The 16,413-nt window shown below is 30.8% G+C and overlaps 1 protein-coding gene across 1 annotated transcript; it reads left to right on the plus strand.

Annotated features, from left to right (window-relative positions):
• The first annotated feature begins 404 nt into the window (after positions 1-404).
• Positions 405-8,737, plus strand: LOC119679426 (Fanconi anemia group I protein). Its single transcript, XM_038091775.1, has 16 exons — positions 405-819; positions 896-1,182; positions 1,248-1,415; positions 1,476-1,711; positions 1,832-1,941; positions 2,600-3,050; positions 3,106-3,194; positions 4,044-4,156; positions 4,222-4,487; positions 4,550-4,878; positions 5,362-5,526; positions 5,589-5,752; positions 6,459-6,793; positions 6,863-7,245; positions 7,319-7,716; positions 7,773-8,737. Exons 1-16 carry the CDS (start codon positions 721-723, stop codon positions 8,632-8,634), a joined length of 4,455 nt encoding a protein of 1,484 aa, XP_037947703.1. The 5' UTR covers positions 405-720; the 3' UTR covers positions 8,635-8,737.
• Positions 8,738-16,413: the final 7,676 nt, after the last annotated feature.

Genomic DNA, 16,413 nt, shown 5'->3' on the forward strand with positions numbered 1-16,413 from the left:
TTACATAATTGCAGTGCAAAAAATCCCTAGGAAATTTCAATTTACTTTACCTCAATTTACTATAACTCGCATACGGCCTTAATGAAATTTATTTATAATTAAAAATTAAGATTTTAAAATCTAAATCTAAAAAATATTTATTAAAAGCTATTGTCATTAATCTTTACTTCGTTTAGTTTTTGCGTCCACGATAGGCAACAAAAAATTTTAGCTGTATTTGGCGTATAACTCGATTATATTGATGATTGCTTTGAAAACATTAACATTATATTATGATTCTGTTTGTCAATTGTTATATGAGATATATTAATATTGCTTATATTGTTTTTTAAAATTAAAGGAAGTACTACAATGTGTCGATAAAACAGTACCACTAAGATGTGGCAGATTCGCACTCAATATAAACAATTGAAATTGGTGTAATGTAGATATATGCACATTTTCATAAGGTGTATATAAATAAATAACAGTATTTGTTATAAATCAAGATATATAATTAGCTTACAATTACATATATCAACTAATCTGCTAACAAAAAAAAAACACCTTGAAATTTAGACCATTGTTGATAAGACAGTACGGCCGGCAATTAGACAGCAAACTTCGAGGTTTTGTTATTGTATGCGCGCTTAAAATATTTCAAAATATTCGCAATATTTTTACAATTTTTAATAATTAATGTTGTTTAATGCAAAAATTATTTGAAATACAGTGAAAAAAATGAATAACAAAAGTTTAGAAGCGAAAATCATATCCTTTGGCGAAAAGAACAACTTAGAAGAACTGCAAAACATTATTAAAAAAACTAGTGCCAAAGAGGTGAGTGAAAAAGGGAAATAAACTAAAATTATTATAATAATTTGTTAATTGATCGTATTTATTTTATAACAAATAGTTAACTGTTGTACTAAAAGCTAAATTTGGACGAAATGATTGCACTAGTTTCTGGAATTACTTACTGCAAAGCTTCGACCTCAACAACTTCGAAGCGAAAGAGAAACGTTTCGCTTGTGTTAAGTGCTTCTTGGATGGTCTATTAAACGTGGAGTTGAGCACTAAACAAACTTATGATCTGATAACACGTCTTTGTCAAGATTTAAATACATTCGACAATAATGAACTGATAGACATTTTGGAACACTCATTAGATAGTTTACGTACGGGTGATCCAAAATGTGTGGGGTAAATATGAGCTGGGTTGACACATATATTACACACTTAATAAATCTATTTTCTTTATATAATAGCTGGAAAGATTTATTACCAGAAACATTGAATATATTGGCAGAACAACCACGTCTAAGCGTAAATGCGATAAGCATGAGTGGTGCTGAGTATCGCCAACAAACAGTACAAAATCTTACTACAATGCGTTGGCCTAAGGAAGTACTTACACCAGTTGCTGCTATGTTCCGGTAGTTATTAATGAATTGTATATCTAATATGAACTTTTAATAAGTTTATTATGTTGTTAGGAATTTAAATCTCACTAACACAGAAACTGTTTTGATTTTAAATAAATTTTCTGGTGTGATACAAAGTGTTTCTCCAATGGAATTACCAGCTTTATCCTATCAATTGTTTTTTATGTGCAAAACAGCATCAGAAATAATAATACCAATTATAGGCTTGGAGAAATATTTTCATCGATATTATTATAAAAAGTTATTTGCTGATATGAATAGTAATAGCACCGATTTTGATAGCATTGGTAGGTATATATATTGTTACATCGATACTCCATAGTGTTCAAGATCTTCAAGCAGTATCGTTTTTAGATATAACATTTATTTAATACTTTTAAAATATTATTAAACCGATTTAATTTTAGATGAGTTTTCTGATAAAGAACTACGCGAAGCAGAGGAAACTATCTTACATCATTTGAACTATTGTACACAATATAAAATGAGCGAACAGCAAGTTATAATCGCCTTAAAGGTGAATAAACGCAGTAAATAACATTGTGATTGAAACCACACTTCACTAAGACTCAGTTACGCAGGCGATCAAATAATTGTTGTTCATCACTAATCTTGCTGCTTTCAATGTCAGTTAAAAACTTAAAAGCATGTGGTCCACCGTCTCTTTATTTCTTGCTTTTAATGTAAATTAAAAAAGTGTAAGCATTGAATGTAGCTACAAATGCGGTGATGGTTCCAAAAATGGTCGGATCTACGTCTCAAAGCCACTCGCCAACCACGACGACCAAGTGCCGTTCACTACCTCCTAAAGAAATTTTACAATCAGATCCCAGCGAGTAACAAAAACAGCAAATGCAGTGATCGACATTCATTTAATCTTCTCTGTTGACATGGCTAAGTTTTTCTGCTGCGGCCTAGGTCAACTTCAATCTATCCTGAATTCTTACTCCTAATTAATCACCTCCATTCTTACACTACTATCACCCAACCAAATCCTAAACCATGTTAATGTATTTGTCATTATATTAATTGCTTGATAGAGACTCCCGATCACTTGATTGCCTGCGTAATACGTCTCTTAAACTATCCTCTAAAAAGCCTCATTCCAATTTACAATTTTATTAATATTTTTATTAGTTCATATAAATGTTCAGTATTTTTTTTTTATTCTATAGAATTTTCAATGCATGCCAGACACTATACTAACTCCTTTCGTCATAAGCGCCATATTGACAATGGCTTCAGCAAATCGTGATCCAGATGCACATCAGTCTATGTTTACATTATTACAATTTCTACGTGGTGTTATAAGGTGTAACGAAGATGAGCGAAACTTAGCCGATTATTCAGTTTGGTGTCGTGATACTTTACAACGCAAACAAGTTGATTTGGATCAAATTTTTAATGTACTTATTGATCGCAATAAGGATGGCAAGGATATAATAACACCAGGTTTACTCAATCTTGTATTTGTGCTGTTAAAAACGAAAAATGCACTAACACTGCATAGTTTAGCAATTGGTTTCCTCACGAGATTTATTCGAAAACGTTTTGTATTTGGTCAAGGCATAGTGGAGAAGATAGCTAAATGGTTGGTTGTTGAACAGGATCAATATCAATATTCTGGTAAGTTCAGTAATGAACTTTAATATATATTTAATAAACAATATTTCCCTTACAGAATGTTTAACATTGTTAAGTGTTGCAGATACTTATACTGTATCCGAATGTCTTACGACTATTAAATATGTCATGGGATTTTTCTTATCTGTAAGTGTTTATTGTTTTAATTTAATTTTTAGTAGGTAGTAATCTAGTAACGAATTAGTAAGTTATATATGGTGTTCAAGCTCGTTTTTCCTAATAATTAAAGAATACTAGAAAAGAATATAAATGGATGTTTAGATATCGGTATTATTTAATGAGATATTTAAATGTAGATAATATACTATATAACATCATACTATATAAATGTAAATCATTTATATATGTTTGAAATGGAAGAGGTTACAACTTTATTAATAGTTAGAAAGCTTTGCCTTGTTTCAAGTAAATATAAATATGAATGAGAGATATTTTTAGGTTTCCTTTCTTAGACACCAGTAAACGCAAATTAAAGCGTTTACTATATTATCTTTCTTATTATCTATTATAAATTCTATTATTATCTACTCTAGTATTATATATTTTATTATTTACTATTTATTCTATTATCATCTGTTTTATTATTACTTATTCTACTATTATCCATTATATATCTATCCATTATCCATTATATATACTATCTATTCTGTTACTGTCTACTCTATTCTCATATGTTTTATTAGTATCTATTTTATTATTATCTATTCAATTATTATCTATTTTATTACTATTTATTCTATTATCTATTCTATAATGATCTATTCCATTAATATTTATACGATTATCGTTTATACTACGGTCTACTCTATGATCATATATTTTATTATTATTCATACTATATTATCTATTCTGTACTTATGTATTTCATACTTAGCGCTTGAATACTTATATATTTTATTATTATCTATTTCCATTATTATCTATTCTAACATATCAAGTATTTTGTGATTTTTAAATGGGTTACATTTTCATTAGTTACCAGCGGAACAATCTATGCGTATGATGGGCTTCATATTACCTGTTTTAAAATTGTCTGCACAAGTGCGTGATGCCTTCATTGATGAATTACGAAAAGCTATAAATTCAAGGTATAGTTCTAGCTCCCTTCACACATTTATCAAGTAAATTTTTAAACCTCTACTCAACTTTTTAGTTCCGTTAAAATACGTCGGATGGCGGTTTATGGGTTTTGTATGGTACTGAAGCAGTTGAACGTCAATAATTCCCATCGTTCTCAGCTGAGTGGTGTATCAAGTTGTACCCAGCATAGCATTTCAGGTTTATCCCTAATGTCACAAGCAATTTTAAGCAGTCATAGTGGTGGTCAGCGTAATTTTGATATGTTGACTTTGGAAATCATCGGTTTATTAAGTAAATGCTTTAATGAGAATCTGGAAATTAAGATAACATTATATGAGAGTAAGTTTTCTGAAATATTAATTGAAAATTAAAATTTAATTAAATGCTCGATTCCTTTTTAGATTTACAACGTGCTGTTGAGCTAAATGGAAAATTATCACCACATATTATACAATTTATTGATTGGCATTTTCGTTCGTTTTTCGATGAGAATACAAATGATGAAGATATTACCACATTTACGGTTCAATTTGATTGCATCGTGCGATCTCAGGAAGAGGATGAGAACGTCGTCATAGTAAAGGATAATCTAGGCAGTCTTATTCTATTTCTCAGCCATGCTTTAATCGTATTTGAAAAATTTGAAAGTTATTATGATGTACGCCCAATAAAACGATTATTAAACTTATCTGTGGAAAATGTAATTGCAAAGGCACTTAATTTGGAGATGGTAATATAATTAAAGCCTTTATATAATTTGTAAGAATGTGTTGTATAATTAAGAAAATATTGATCTTGAAGGGGGTTTCCTTTTTTAAAACACTTTAAGTAACTAAAAAAAGTTCCAGAAGATAAATAATATATTATTTATTATTATATTTATATATTTATTATATTTATTTATTTATTATATTTGTTTATTATATTTATTTATTATATTTATTTATTATATTTATTTACTATATCTATTTATTATATTTATTTATTATATCTATTTATTAAATTTATTAGTTATATTTATTTATTTATTATATTTATTTACTATATCTATTTATTATATTTATTTATTATATCTATTTATTAAATTTATTAATTATATTTATTCATTACTTTATTTAATTATCTTATTTATTTGTTTTATTTATTTAATTATTATTTTTTTTTTATTTTAGTTTTTTAAATTTTTTTTTTGTATTTTCATTTTTTATTTTAGAATACACCAAACTCTTCTTATAAAAATGAAATTGTCGCACAACAAATAAATTTCATTGAAGGTCTTATCGCTTACATGGTCCTTACTTCCCAACAAACGAATGATAATGCCAAAAAATTGTCTTCACTCTTCAGGGAACACCAACGTCTTATAGATCTTTTAAAGGTAAATATCATTTTAAAATAAATTATTAATTTGTAGTAAACATTTAAAATAATAACTTCTAGACAAGCTCTTCAAAGAAGAGTAATAAGGCTAAGGTCTCCAATGATTCAGAAGCAACTACAATAAATATCAGCGGTAACAATGCTGGTTCAAAAAAAGCAAACACAGGTGCTAAAAATATTTGGGACTTAGCTATTGTAGAAAAGTGCTTACGTCTATTACATGAGTAAGTAAAAATATAATATTTCTTTTGACTATACTCTTACACACACACAAAAAAAATTATGTAAAGTTTATTATGTTAAGTGTTAATAAGGAAGATAAAAAAAATTTAGAAAAACACATTGAAGAATTTAAAAATAGTCTTGAAAAAGTATATGATAAAATTGGCGTAATAATGAATAAATTTCCTCGTTGATCTAAGCAAAGTCGTGATCCATAAGTTTATAGAGAGTGAAGCATTATGATCCTAACTGAACACAAAATACTCAGCTTATTAAATAAAGACTAAATTGTCACTTGTTGAAGATTTTCTAATATCATACGAGAATAGAAATCCCAAGCCCAGTAATCTCGTTCTGCCTCAAATCAAAGTCAGACAGTAAGAAGGATTCACGAAAGAATTACAGTGGTTAGCGCAGAAGCAAGGTCGAAAGGGATATCCAGCCAAAGATATTGAATCCAGCCAATGACAGTGGTAGTAAGTCATTACCTTATAGTATAACTCTGTATCTGGATTGTTCCTCTAGCTTGTGCTTAGTGTTTACTGCAACATTTCACAAAGTGAAGAAAGGACATCACACTGTGGCAACTAACATTGATATCTTACTTATTAGTACTTTTAAATTACAATTTATCTTATTTAGAAAAAAGAATTTATCTTAAGATAATTTATCTTAGAATTTATCTTAACTATTTACCTATACATTTAGAGATATAGTGCCTTTTGCTTCTTCAGCAAATACTTCATCACTACGCAGCAATCCTTTAATAGTGCGCTACGTTTTAGAAGTTGCAACTTTGAAAGTAGAAGGTATACGTCTGGAACCAGTTTACAAACAATTAGCGCATAGTAAACGTACTTTGAAATATTTAACCGATATTACAAAAGTGGTTTATGAGCGTTGTATAAAACGTTTAGCAGACTTATCACAAAACTTTGATGAGAAAAGTGCTGTACTAGCTGCAGAATGTTTTAAGGAATGTATCATCACTGCGAACACTGTCTACAAAGCAAAGTTTAATGACAATTTCATTAGAGGATTAGGTACGTATCTTTAATAGCATATCAATGAAATAATGATAAATAAATAAATAATATTTTAATCAATTTTAGAGTTTTGTTCTGCAAGTCACGCGGAACAAATTATTGCAACGCTGCATAAAACTGTTGATCATTTTATGCAGGAAAATGCAGCTACACAGCAGGAGAAAAATAAGGAACCAATTGCGCAAAAACTAGTCTGTGCTTTATTACAAAGTTTGGAAGTGCTTTATGATAATCTGTCGTTCTCTGATCGTATGACGACAGAGTCATATACTTGGCTAATGAATTTCTGTAAAAAATATGAAGTGCAGACGAAAGAATTAAGTTTGATACATAAATTGCTTTTTACACAAAGGCAAAAAACACATTCCGGTGCTTTCTTCAATAAAATCGCACATCAATTAGGAAAAATTATTGGTACCATGGATGAAGAAGAGGATGAGGACGAAGATGTATGCAATATTTATAAGAAATATTATGTGATTTTTTTATTCATTTAATTTTTATTGTTTTGGTGCCTTATAGGAGGGTCCTACACAAAATACTTATAAACTAAAGTCCATTACGAGTAGCAGTTTTGAGTCTTGCTTTGTTTATTTATGTGCAGCTGTACGTAAGCAGATCGAGAATGTTGATTACTTCATCCTTAAAGCGAATAATTCAAGCTATAAGATTCGCATCATACCAGAAGAAGATCGGGATGTTAATCTAGCTGCCTTGCGTAAATTGGAGCGTTCAATATGTTCACAGTTAATGCATATATCGCAAACACTGTTAAAGTTAACCAACATAACCATACCTTTAGGTGTGTGTATGGACACTCTGTTAAAGCTTTTAATGCAGCATTTCATTTGTTTGAAGAACTTAACAAAACATTTTCTAAGTTGTGGTATGACAACCAAACATTCCGTACAGAATGCTAAGTGAGTGAACTTAAGTTCTTACTAAAACCTAGTACTGATAAATAATATCTTTACAGATTCGATGCGTTAGTACATGCCATGGGAAGGTCATTACCAAAAAATATCTACGAACTCATAACATATTTGGAAGCAAATATACTTGGCAGTGAGCGAGAACATAAGAAATCAAATCCACAAAGTGAGAAAAGTAAAGTTTTACGTGAAACTAAACTTGTGCCTAAGGTTATTCTCTGTGTCGAGAATTTCAATAAACACGTCATTCTATTGGCTAAAAAAACAAATGATCGTTTGGCCAGCTTTCTGCATATTGGTTCCGTACATGATTTTCGTATAAATACCAAACGTTTAAAAGAGGCAATCGAGCGCACACTTTCTCACAGCAGCGATATTGAAACAGTTGGTAGTGAACAGTATGAAAGTGAAGAAACCAATATATATGAAGAAGATATGACAGATGATAATGATAATGAAGAAGAAGAAGAGAATTCAGAAGCGGATGCAGATGTTGAAACTACTGTTAAAAAAACCGTTGAAAAACCCATTAAGAAAACAACTGAAAAGTCCAATAAAAATGTCAAAACGAAGAAAAATGTTCCAAGTCGTAAGCAGAGCAGTGACAATGATAAAAAAAAACAATCCAATACTCAAGCTAATAAAAAAACTACGGGTAGACAAACGAAGCGCTCCAGTACTGATAATCAGGATAATAATGAGGAAGATTGTATAACTCCGGATAATGCAATTATTTTGGAAAATGAAAGTGATAGAAATTCAGTTTCTCAATTAATGAAAAACGTAGAAAAAATTAATAAAAAAGCCAAGAAACGCACACTCAGAGAGTTGGAGAATAATGATGCGGATGTTAGATCAATAACACCGGAACCAAAAATACGTAGAGGCCGTTCCTCAAAGAAATAAGTATTAAAATAGTTGTTAATAACTTAAAAAATATTTGCTTAAAAGTAGCCGGTTACTTTATTATGTGCAGTTAATATACCAGACTATGTTTAATTTTTACTTTTTTATATTAATAATCCTTATATCAAAAATATGTTTTATAATAATATTATAATATAATGTTACGTTACTAGTTTTTATCTTAAAAATCGATAGTTCGATAGGTTTACTTTAGGCAAATACGTTTTTTTTAATAAGTCAGGTTAACAAGATAGGTCTGTCTAAATTGATGAATGAGATCTCTGTCCATAATAGTCATTCATTCGATCAAACTATCATTTAAATGCTAGTTATTAGATTCTTTGTAACTTTTTGGTTTTAAACTGAGTCGGAAGAGGAATACTGAACACTGACACTTAGGAATTTTTCACTTCAAGATATTTTCATCTTTATTCCAAAGAGATATACAGATAGCAATATTGAGCCTTTATCTGTACGTTATGTTAATTTGGGTTGCAGGTGAAAGAATCTAGCGACCGTAATAGAACGGATCATGTTGTTGTTACGTGCTGGGAACTGTTAGCAGATAACATGAAAGGGTGGATCTCATCAATCTCAATTGGGGTCAAATTTATGTGTGCAGTTGGAAAAGAGAATAGATAAGAGACGTCACATGGAGAAGATGTGCGTCATATGAAGTAGAGTAGTAGTTGCGGCACACATTGAAAATGGACGTATTTATGAGTGATAGGGAACTGTTGCTAACGTCAATTGAGCATAGGCAGTTCTTGCTGCATGAAGGATACGTCTTTCAAAACCCAGAAATATCAGGTGAGACTGTTTAAAACGTTGCTGTTAAACTACAATGGTCACGAAGTGGATGCTCTGGAGGGCGGAAGCTCATTGTTGTTATCTCCGTTGCAGTGAGAGTGATACGAAAATACACCTCGACCTATGTTACGACGAGGTCGTTTCTCCTGTTATTGTAACTCACTCGAACTAGGTAAAAAGCAAAAAGGTTTGACAAGACGAATACTTGGGGTAGGATGTGGATGGTTTGAAGGTAGAGGCAAGGGTAATAAGGGAGAAGAGGTTAGTTGAGGATTGGTGGAAATTGGAGTTAACTCGAGTCAAGACGGAGAAATCTGGCCATTGCGTCAAAAGGTCGGTTAAACAAGGTTTCTCCTTCCTTCACGTTGTGGTGGAAGGAAATGCCGTTTAAATGTTCAACTTCGTGACACAAAAAATATTGTTTTGAGAATATGCAGATTGAGGTTGGAGCATTCTAGACTCCGCAGAACGTTAGTTAACAAGATAGTTAATAGTTGAAGAGCGAGGTGGTGAATTTGGATTTGCTTGGATATTAGCCCAGTGTGTCTCGCAGAGCTATGGGGTTGATACTAGTGCAGCATATGCCACTATAGATTGCGCTATTGCTTTTTGCTCAGCATGGCTTCTGTATTTTTATTCTATAAATAGACTGTAAGCTTCTTCAGCACGTTGTTACGACCGATTAACCGATTGCATTTAGCTGTCATATGTGAGGGGAAAGCAAGCATACGTAGGCATAGGTAAGTTGAATGGAACAATAGAGTTTGCAATTTGGGAAAAGTCCAACTAATTTTTTTAAACGGTATGCATGAATGCAGTCCTACTATGGGTTTCTAATTACGACTTTACTCATATCGATATGATACCATGAGAAAATCACGCAAACTAGTTAAACTTCTTAACAGATTGTTTTACATTTTATTGAAGGGTGTACAACTGATTTGAAATTACTATATAAAAAATGGTTAAGTATAAAATAAATTTCCATCTGAGACACAAGTATTTATATCCACCTATCACAAAAAATTGGTGGACAAAAGAATCAAGACCAATTGGGGTGCATTATGTTAATTAAAAAAGTTTATTTTTCAAATGAGCAAACTACTCTGCAAATAACAACTCACCTTTCCAATTCCTCACCAATTCCAACAAAACTCACATCATTAAATTAAAAATTTTTGATGATTGGATGGATGAATGGATGGTTGGATTGCTGGTTGGTTGGTTGAATGAATGAATGATGCTTCTTAATGTAGGTAACGCGTTCAAATTTTATTGCACTTCAAAAATCTAATTAGATGGGCTGTTCTGAAATGTTTGGACTTCTTTGTTTTATTTTCTGGGATTTTTATGTGATGAAGTGTTTGTTGGCCAAAGTAATTTGTTATAAAATTTGATGTAATTTAAGCAAAAAATATACTTTACTTGAATAAAAAGAAGCGAAATATCAGAAATAAAGACAAAGTTAACACAACATTTCATTTAACTTTTCAGCCATCAACTTTTTCGGATACATCATTTGTAACAGGACCATTTTATATTTGTGGATGGTGGATGGATGACCACAAATGTGGAGTAAGAATCAAGCTGCTGATTATGGTTTCCTTACATTTGCGTGGAAAGTTTTACGCACTTTTGGCAAGTTTTTCGCTGGTTTATTGCGTGCGTGTTGTGTTTTTATTACCAAAAGTACCTTTCCCTTCTCGATTTTTGGAAGGGGCGATACCTTTCACTTAAAAACAGATCACGTTTATAATTCTGCTTAAAAACAAAAAAAAAAAAAAGAATGAATAGAAGCGCGAAAATGTTTTTCGAAATAAGAAGCTACTTTTGGGCTATTAAAATAATGTACCCCCTGGTACAGGTATAAATGGATGGTACTCACTTAGTACAACATTTGCAATCAGAATTTTAATAGTTACTTTTTCAACTGATTTAATGATTTCATTTAATATGAGCTTGTGTAGTTTTTATGGACTTATCGAATATTTTTCTATCCCCCCCGACACATATATTGAAGGGAAATAAAGAATAGTTCAAATGTAAATGTTTGAGTAAATTAAGTGATTGTGATGGCTACCTTTTTATCCGGTACGATTCTCTATTGATAAGATTGTTATTATTGTGTACGGATAGATTTGATTAATAGAAAACAATATCTTTTAGTAGTGTCCTTGTAGTCCTCAATATGACTACACTGATTTAATTGTTTTGAAGGAAGAGTCGTGGGAGTTACCTAAGAGCCACCAATATAACACTACCAGAGCTTATTATTTCGTTTTAAAAAAAAACCTTCCAAAAGTAGAGAGCAGTGGTAGTAGCAGTAAGATTCATTTGACATTTTTTTAAATGATTTGAAGAAAGTTACTTCATTAAGCCACCAACAGAACACTACCAAACCTTATCATGCCTATTTGAAATATTAAACCTCGTACAACTAGAGAGAAACAAAATGTTATGGTAGTGTCCTAGCTATTCTCGATATGACTGCACTAAATTACTTGATTTAAAGAAAGTATCAAGTATTTAGTAATTAGCGTAATTAAGTCACTAGCGTTACAACTTATCATGTTTTAGTAAAATTAGAGGTGTACCAAAAGTGGAGGAAATAAGAGTAAAATAGTTCGATGCAGAGTCCATTTTTTGGCTTATATTGAATATGTGCATATTTGTATATATCAATGTAATTGATATGAAATCCATGAGGACCAAGATCCCAAAATTATCCGGGTTGCCGATACATGATGGGTTAACTCAACCATTTGCAAAAACACAAGAATAATATATGCTTTATAGTATATATATATAATATATATATTGAATCGGATTTAAAAAATTAAGAATAGAACTTACAGACAAAGACTTTTATCGAAAATCTGCACAACAAGGACATATAGAAATATCAGAGTACATATGTATAATAAATCCTGTTGTATTGAGACGTGATGAAATTTGAAGTAACAATGTTTTTAAGGTACTCAATAGTATAAAGCAGTGACCACCAATATCTAAAACGATGCTGAGTCTGTCGCATCACTAAGGACTTAGTGGCACCTATACACGATACTATAGTTATTTAATCATTAATCTTTATTTAGTTCGAAAACTAACGTTTCCTCGTTTTGTTTCGTTTCGTTACCTAATGCATTTCTTGAATTGCATGCCTTTTGTGATGCCAGTTTGGACGCCTACGGAACTTGTGTCGTCTCCAGGTTTGAAAATTCATTCAGTGTCAATTTACTTTGTTCAACATCTAGAGTATCACCTCAATTGCGCCGGTCTTATCATTTTTCAATTTATTAGGTTTTAATTAAAGAACTTCAAAAAGGCTTGAAGTTCTCATATGATATCAAAAGAGTTTCTTTATTCGCTCTGACCACTCATATGTAATCATAAGAAGATTAAAATTATATATTATGTGAAAGAAAAGCTAAACAGTGTATATTATTATTTACTTACTACTATTTTTAACAACTCGTAGTGCATACTGCTTGAAGATATTTTGGAATTGAGTCCTGTTTGAACATTTCATCACTTCAATTATAATTTCACATCTTTATTTTGGTTAGATGTGCTAAATCCTGCTTACAGCACTTTCTGCTAGGTTCAAATTAGTTTTTGTTTTATTTGGTCGCTATTTAGTTTACTTAATATGTGAACAATGTCCTATTGTGATACAATGGATTAGCTTTGTACATATACAGACTAGAAGAACCGCAGTTGTCAGCGTATAGACCTGATAGACACAACTACCACAAGTTAAAGTTAACCAATCTGATACGTCAATAAACGTGATTCAAGCTCGTAGTCTAAACATGGCAGAATGACGGCTTTATCAGGTAGGTAAGAAAAGGTGTCCCAAAGAATTTTAAATTTAATCAAAGATGCGCATTAAAAAAGTAGGCGAGTCTTTCTCCTCTTCAGAGTTGATATTTACGAAAACAAGTAATAATATAAATACTACTATTTAGTTAATAAAAATCGGAAGTTTTGGATATATACTACATTATGATAGATATATGCTTAGGAAAAACATCTAAACTAATTTTATATGATAAAGATCAGAACAAGGGTAAAAATGAGTGGATAATAAATTTACAGAAATCATTTAGAATCCTTAAAAACCCTGAAGGGTGTTTAAAATGTACGTACTTGTGAAAAATGTTATTTTAATGAACACTTAATGTTAAATGGAAAAGCTATTGAACTGAAAATAGGTGTCAGAGGTTATCTGCATATGGCGCTCCAGAATGTTGTACGGCCGCAAGCAGCGCAAGACAATGCACTATTTTTAACAGTTTCGGAACGGTAAAATGGGAATAATTAGTGCGAAAATGGAATAAAAAAGAATTAGTGTTTGATTGTTTAAAGGTTGTTAAGGAAAATTCCAAAAGTGGGGAAAGTGCCTTACAATAGGCCTGCGTTGTGGCCTGCCTTATCAGTTCGAAGAGATCAGTTAAGCGTAAATGTTGAAAGAATATTTCGTTAAATGCAACTTTGACATTTCGATTGCAACAAAGGCAGCAGCAACATGCAATCGTTGGTACTTCAGAAATCAACAACTTTTCTAATTTTGATTCGATGGTTACCGTCGCGTACGTTTGTTGCTTTAACAGCCACAAATTAGATACATTCCCTTTGGACGTCATGGTTTCGTTACTTTTTTGTGGGATTTTTTGCCTTTTGTCTTTCATGATTGACAATCACAATCAACTAGTCGAGGGGTGGTTAGTTTGTCCATAAAAAAATGTGTATGTTTGTATATATTGTATCTATTATATATGTATTTATATAGAGGAGGACTGTTGCATATACTGTAGGACTATTTAACATGTATGTGGTTGGTTCGTTAGTGAAATTTTATTTAGAAAAATTTGAATTTTCTATTATTTTGCATTGGATTTGATTTCCATTTTATTTGTTTATGTTTTGTTGGTGTTTTAAATAAATTTTCTTTCCTCTAAACAAACACCAATCGTTGGTGGTTTACTTTCTATACATATTTGGGGGGTTCTTCTTCATTTGATATATATTCTTTTGTATTTTTTTTTTTTTGATAAACTTAACTAGCCTTCATAATACCAAGTATCTGCTTATCTGGCTCTATGCTACCCTAATTCGACCGTTCACTAAATGGCATGTATCCTACTTTCTTGCGAGGATTGATTGTGTTGAGTTGTCAACCATTTGATATTCTTTGTTTTCATTTCAATTTGAAGGGAAAAATATTTGAAAATTTTTCTTTTTTCTAACAATTGCAACAAATTTAATATTCAAATTTTCGTACACATCTCATTTATTGTAACATGGGAAAATATTAAAAAAAAAATATGAGATTCATTCGATTTGTTAGTCAATTTTAATCCATGTTTCAGTTATTTATTTGATGTTAATACTCATGGATGTTTTATGGTATCCCTTTAAATTAAAGTTAATTAATATGTCAACAAACCATCACCTTATTAGAGTTCTTGTTTCTTATGGAAGTGTATCAAGGATTATAGGAATTAAAAAATTTAATTTAAAGATATTGATATGGGTTTACAATAACTTTGTTAGTTATGATAGTTAAAAAATCTGCTATGGAATAAGAAATATTGGGATTAAAAACGCACAATAAAACAGACATATATATTGTATTATCCAAATTAATATGTAAGCAACTTTATATTACCAGAACTTTGGTATTAGTTTCAACATTGTCTTCAACTATCTCATTCATGATAGTTGAAGCATATACTCGTATGTTTTTAGTAGCATACGTGTCCCTATTTATATTTTGAGCCTAACATCAATCAAGACAAATACCCAACAAATAGACAAATACCCAAGACTCAAAATATAAGTAGGGAATATATATTAGTCTTCATTATATTAGACTGTTATATTATAGTCTATTATTATAGTCTATTATTATAGTCTACTATTATATTAATCTATTATTAATCAGTGGAAAACTTAATTTATTCCTTGTGACGTTATGTCGCAATGACTGTAGACTACTAATTGGTTCGATTACTGAAAACGCAAATGCGCCAACCACCTTGATGTCATTAACAACAGCTTATGTCCACTTTGTCCTTTCCTTTTATATATCAGCTCTTTATCTCTTTCAAACCCTATGAAAGAGAGATAGCCTGGAGAATAAATGGGCAACTGCAGTCTTAGACACCACGGAAAATAAATGAGTAACTGCAGTCAGAGTCAAGCTATCTTTAAAGTTCTTGTTCAACCTTAAAGATATTTACCAAACTTATTGGCTAAGAACCATTTGATTTTGTAAACTCCGTAGAATTTCTTTGTTAAGTGAATTTTATTTGTGGCAGACGAACAGAGACGTAATTCTTGTATTTTTCTTGGAATTTAATCCCCATATAGAATCCGTACCTTCGGCTATCCAGACCAATAGAGGTAGACTCATTAAAGGGACTGTCGTGGTAACTGTAGTTAAAACCCAATTATATGCGGCTAGAACGACGGTATTCATTATCTTTCATTCGATGTGAATTTGCATTTTTTAACATCCTAATCCAACGAACAGCAGAGGTGTGAGAAAAATTATATTCAAACGTATATTTACAATTAATATCGGTGAAGTTTTACGGTATTCCAATCCGCGTTATTTATCTGTTTATTTATTGTCACGTGGACTATCATGCAACTATATAAAGATCACGTTATTCTTTTCTTTTAATGGTAAATAAACATTTAACAGAATAGGATTTCGCCATCTTATCTTATGGTTTCTGTATTGCAAAATATTTGTATTGCAAGTCATAGTGGAACTACTTAAATAATAAGTGTGACTATTAAATATTGGCTTATAATCAAGTTATGATTTCGTGGATCAATATATAACATATATATATGACCTCAAACCAACCAATATTTGTTAAGTATTCAAAAATACTGTTTTTGTACGTTTTGAAATTTATTAAAAAAATGATAGCTTCCTCTCTGCTTGATCAA

The sequence above is a fragment of the Teleopsis dalmanni genome, chromosome 2 (assembly GCF_002237135.1).
Source record: "Teleopsis dalmanni isolate 2A chromosome 2, ASM223713v2, whole genome shotgun sequence".
Classification (NCBI taxonomy): domain Eukaryota; kingdom Metazoa; phylum Arthropoda; class Insecta; order Diptera; family Diopsidae; genus Teleopsis; species Teleopsis dalmanni.

What these genes read in the sequence shown, in the direction of transcription:
- LOC119679426 (XM_038091775.1), top strand. Translation starts at nt 721, where the DNA reads ATGAATAACAAAAGTTTAGAAGCGAAAATCATATCCTTTGGCGAAAAG. An exon ending in AAGTTATAATCGCCTTAAAG is followed by an intron (nt 1,942 to 2,599) that starts GTGAATAAACGC and finishes TTTATTCTATAG; the next exon opens with AATTTTCAATGCATGCCAGA. An exon ending in TCATGGGATTTTTCTTATCT is followed by an intron (nt 3,195 to 4,043) that starts GTAAGTGTTTAT and finishes CATTTTCATTAG; the next exon opens with TTACCAGCGGAACAATCTAT.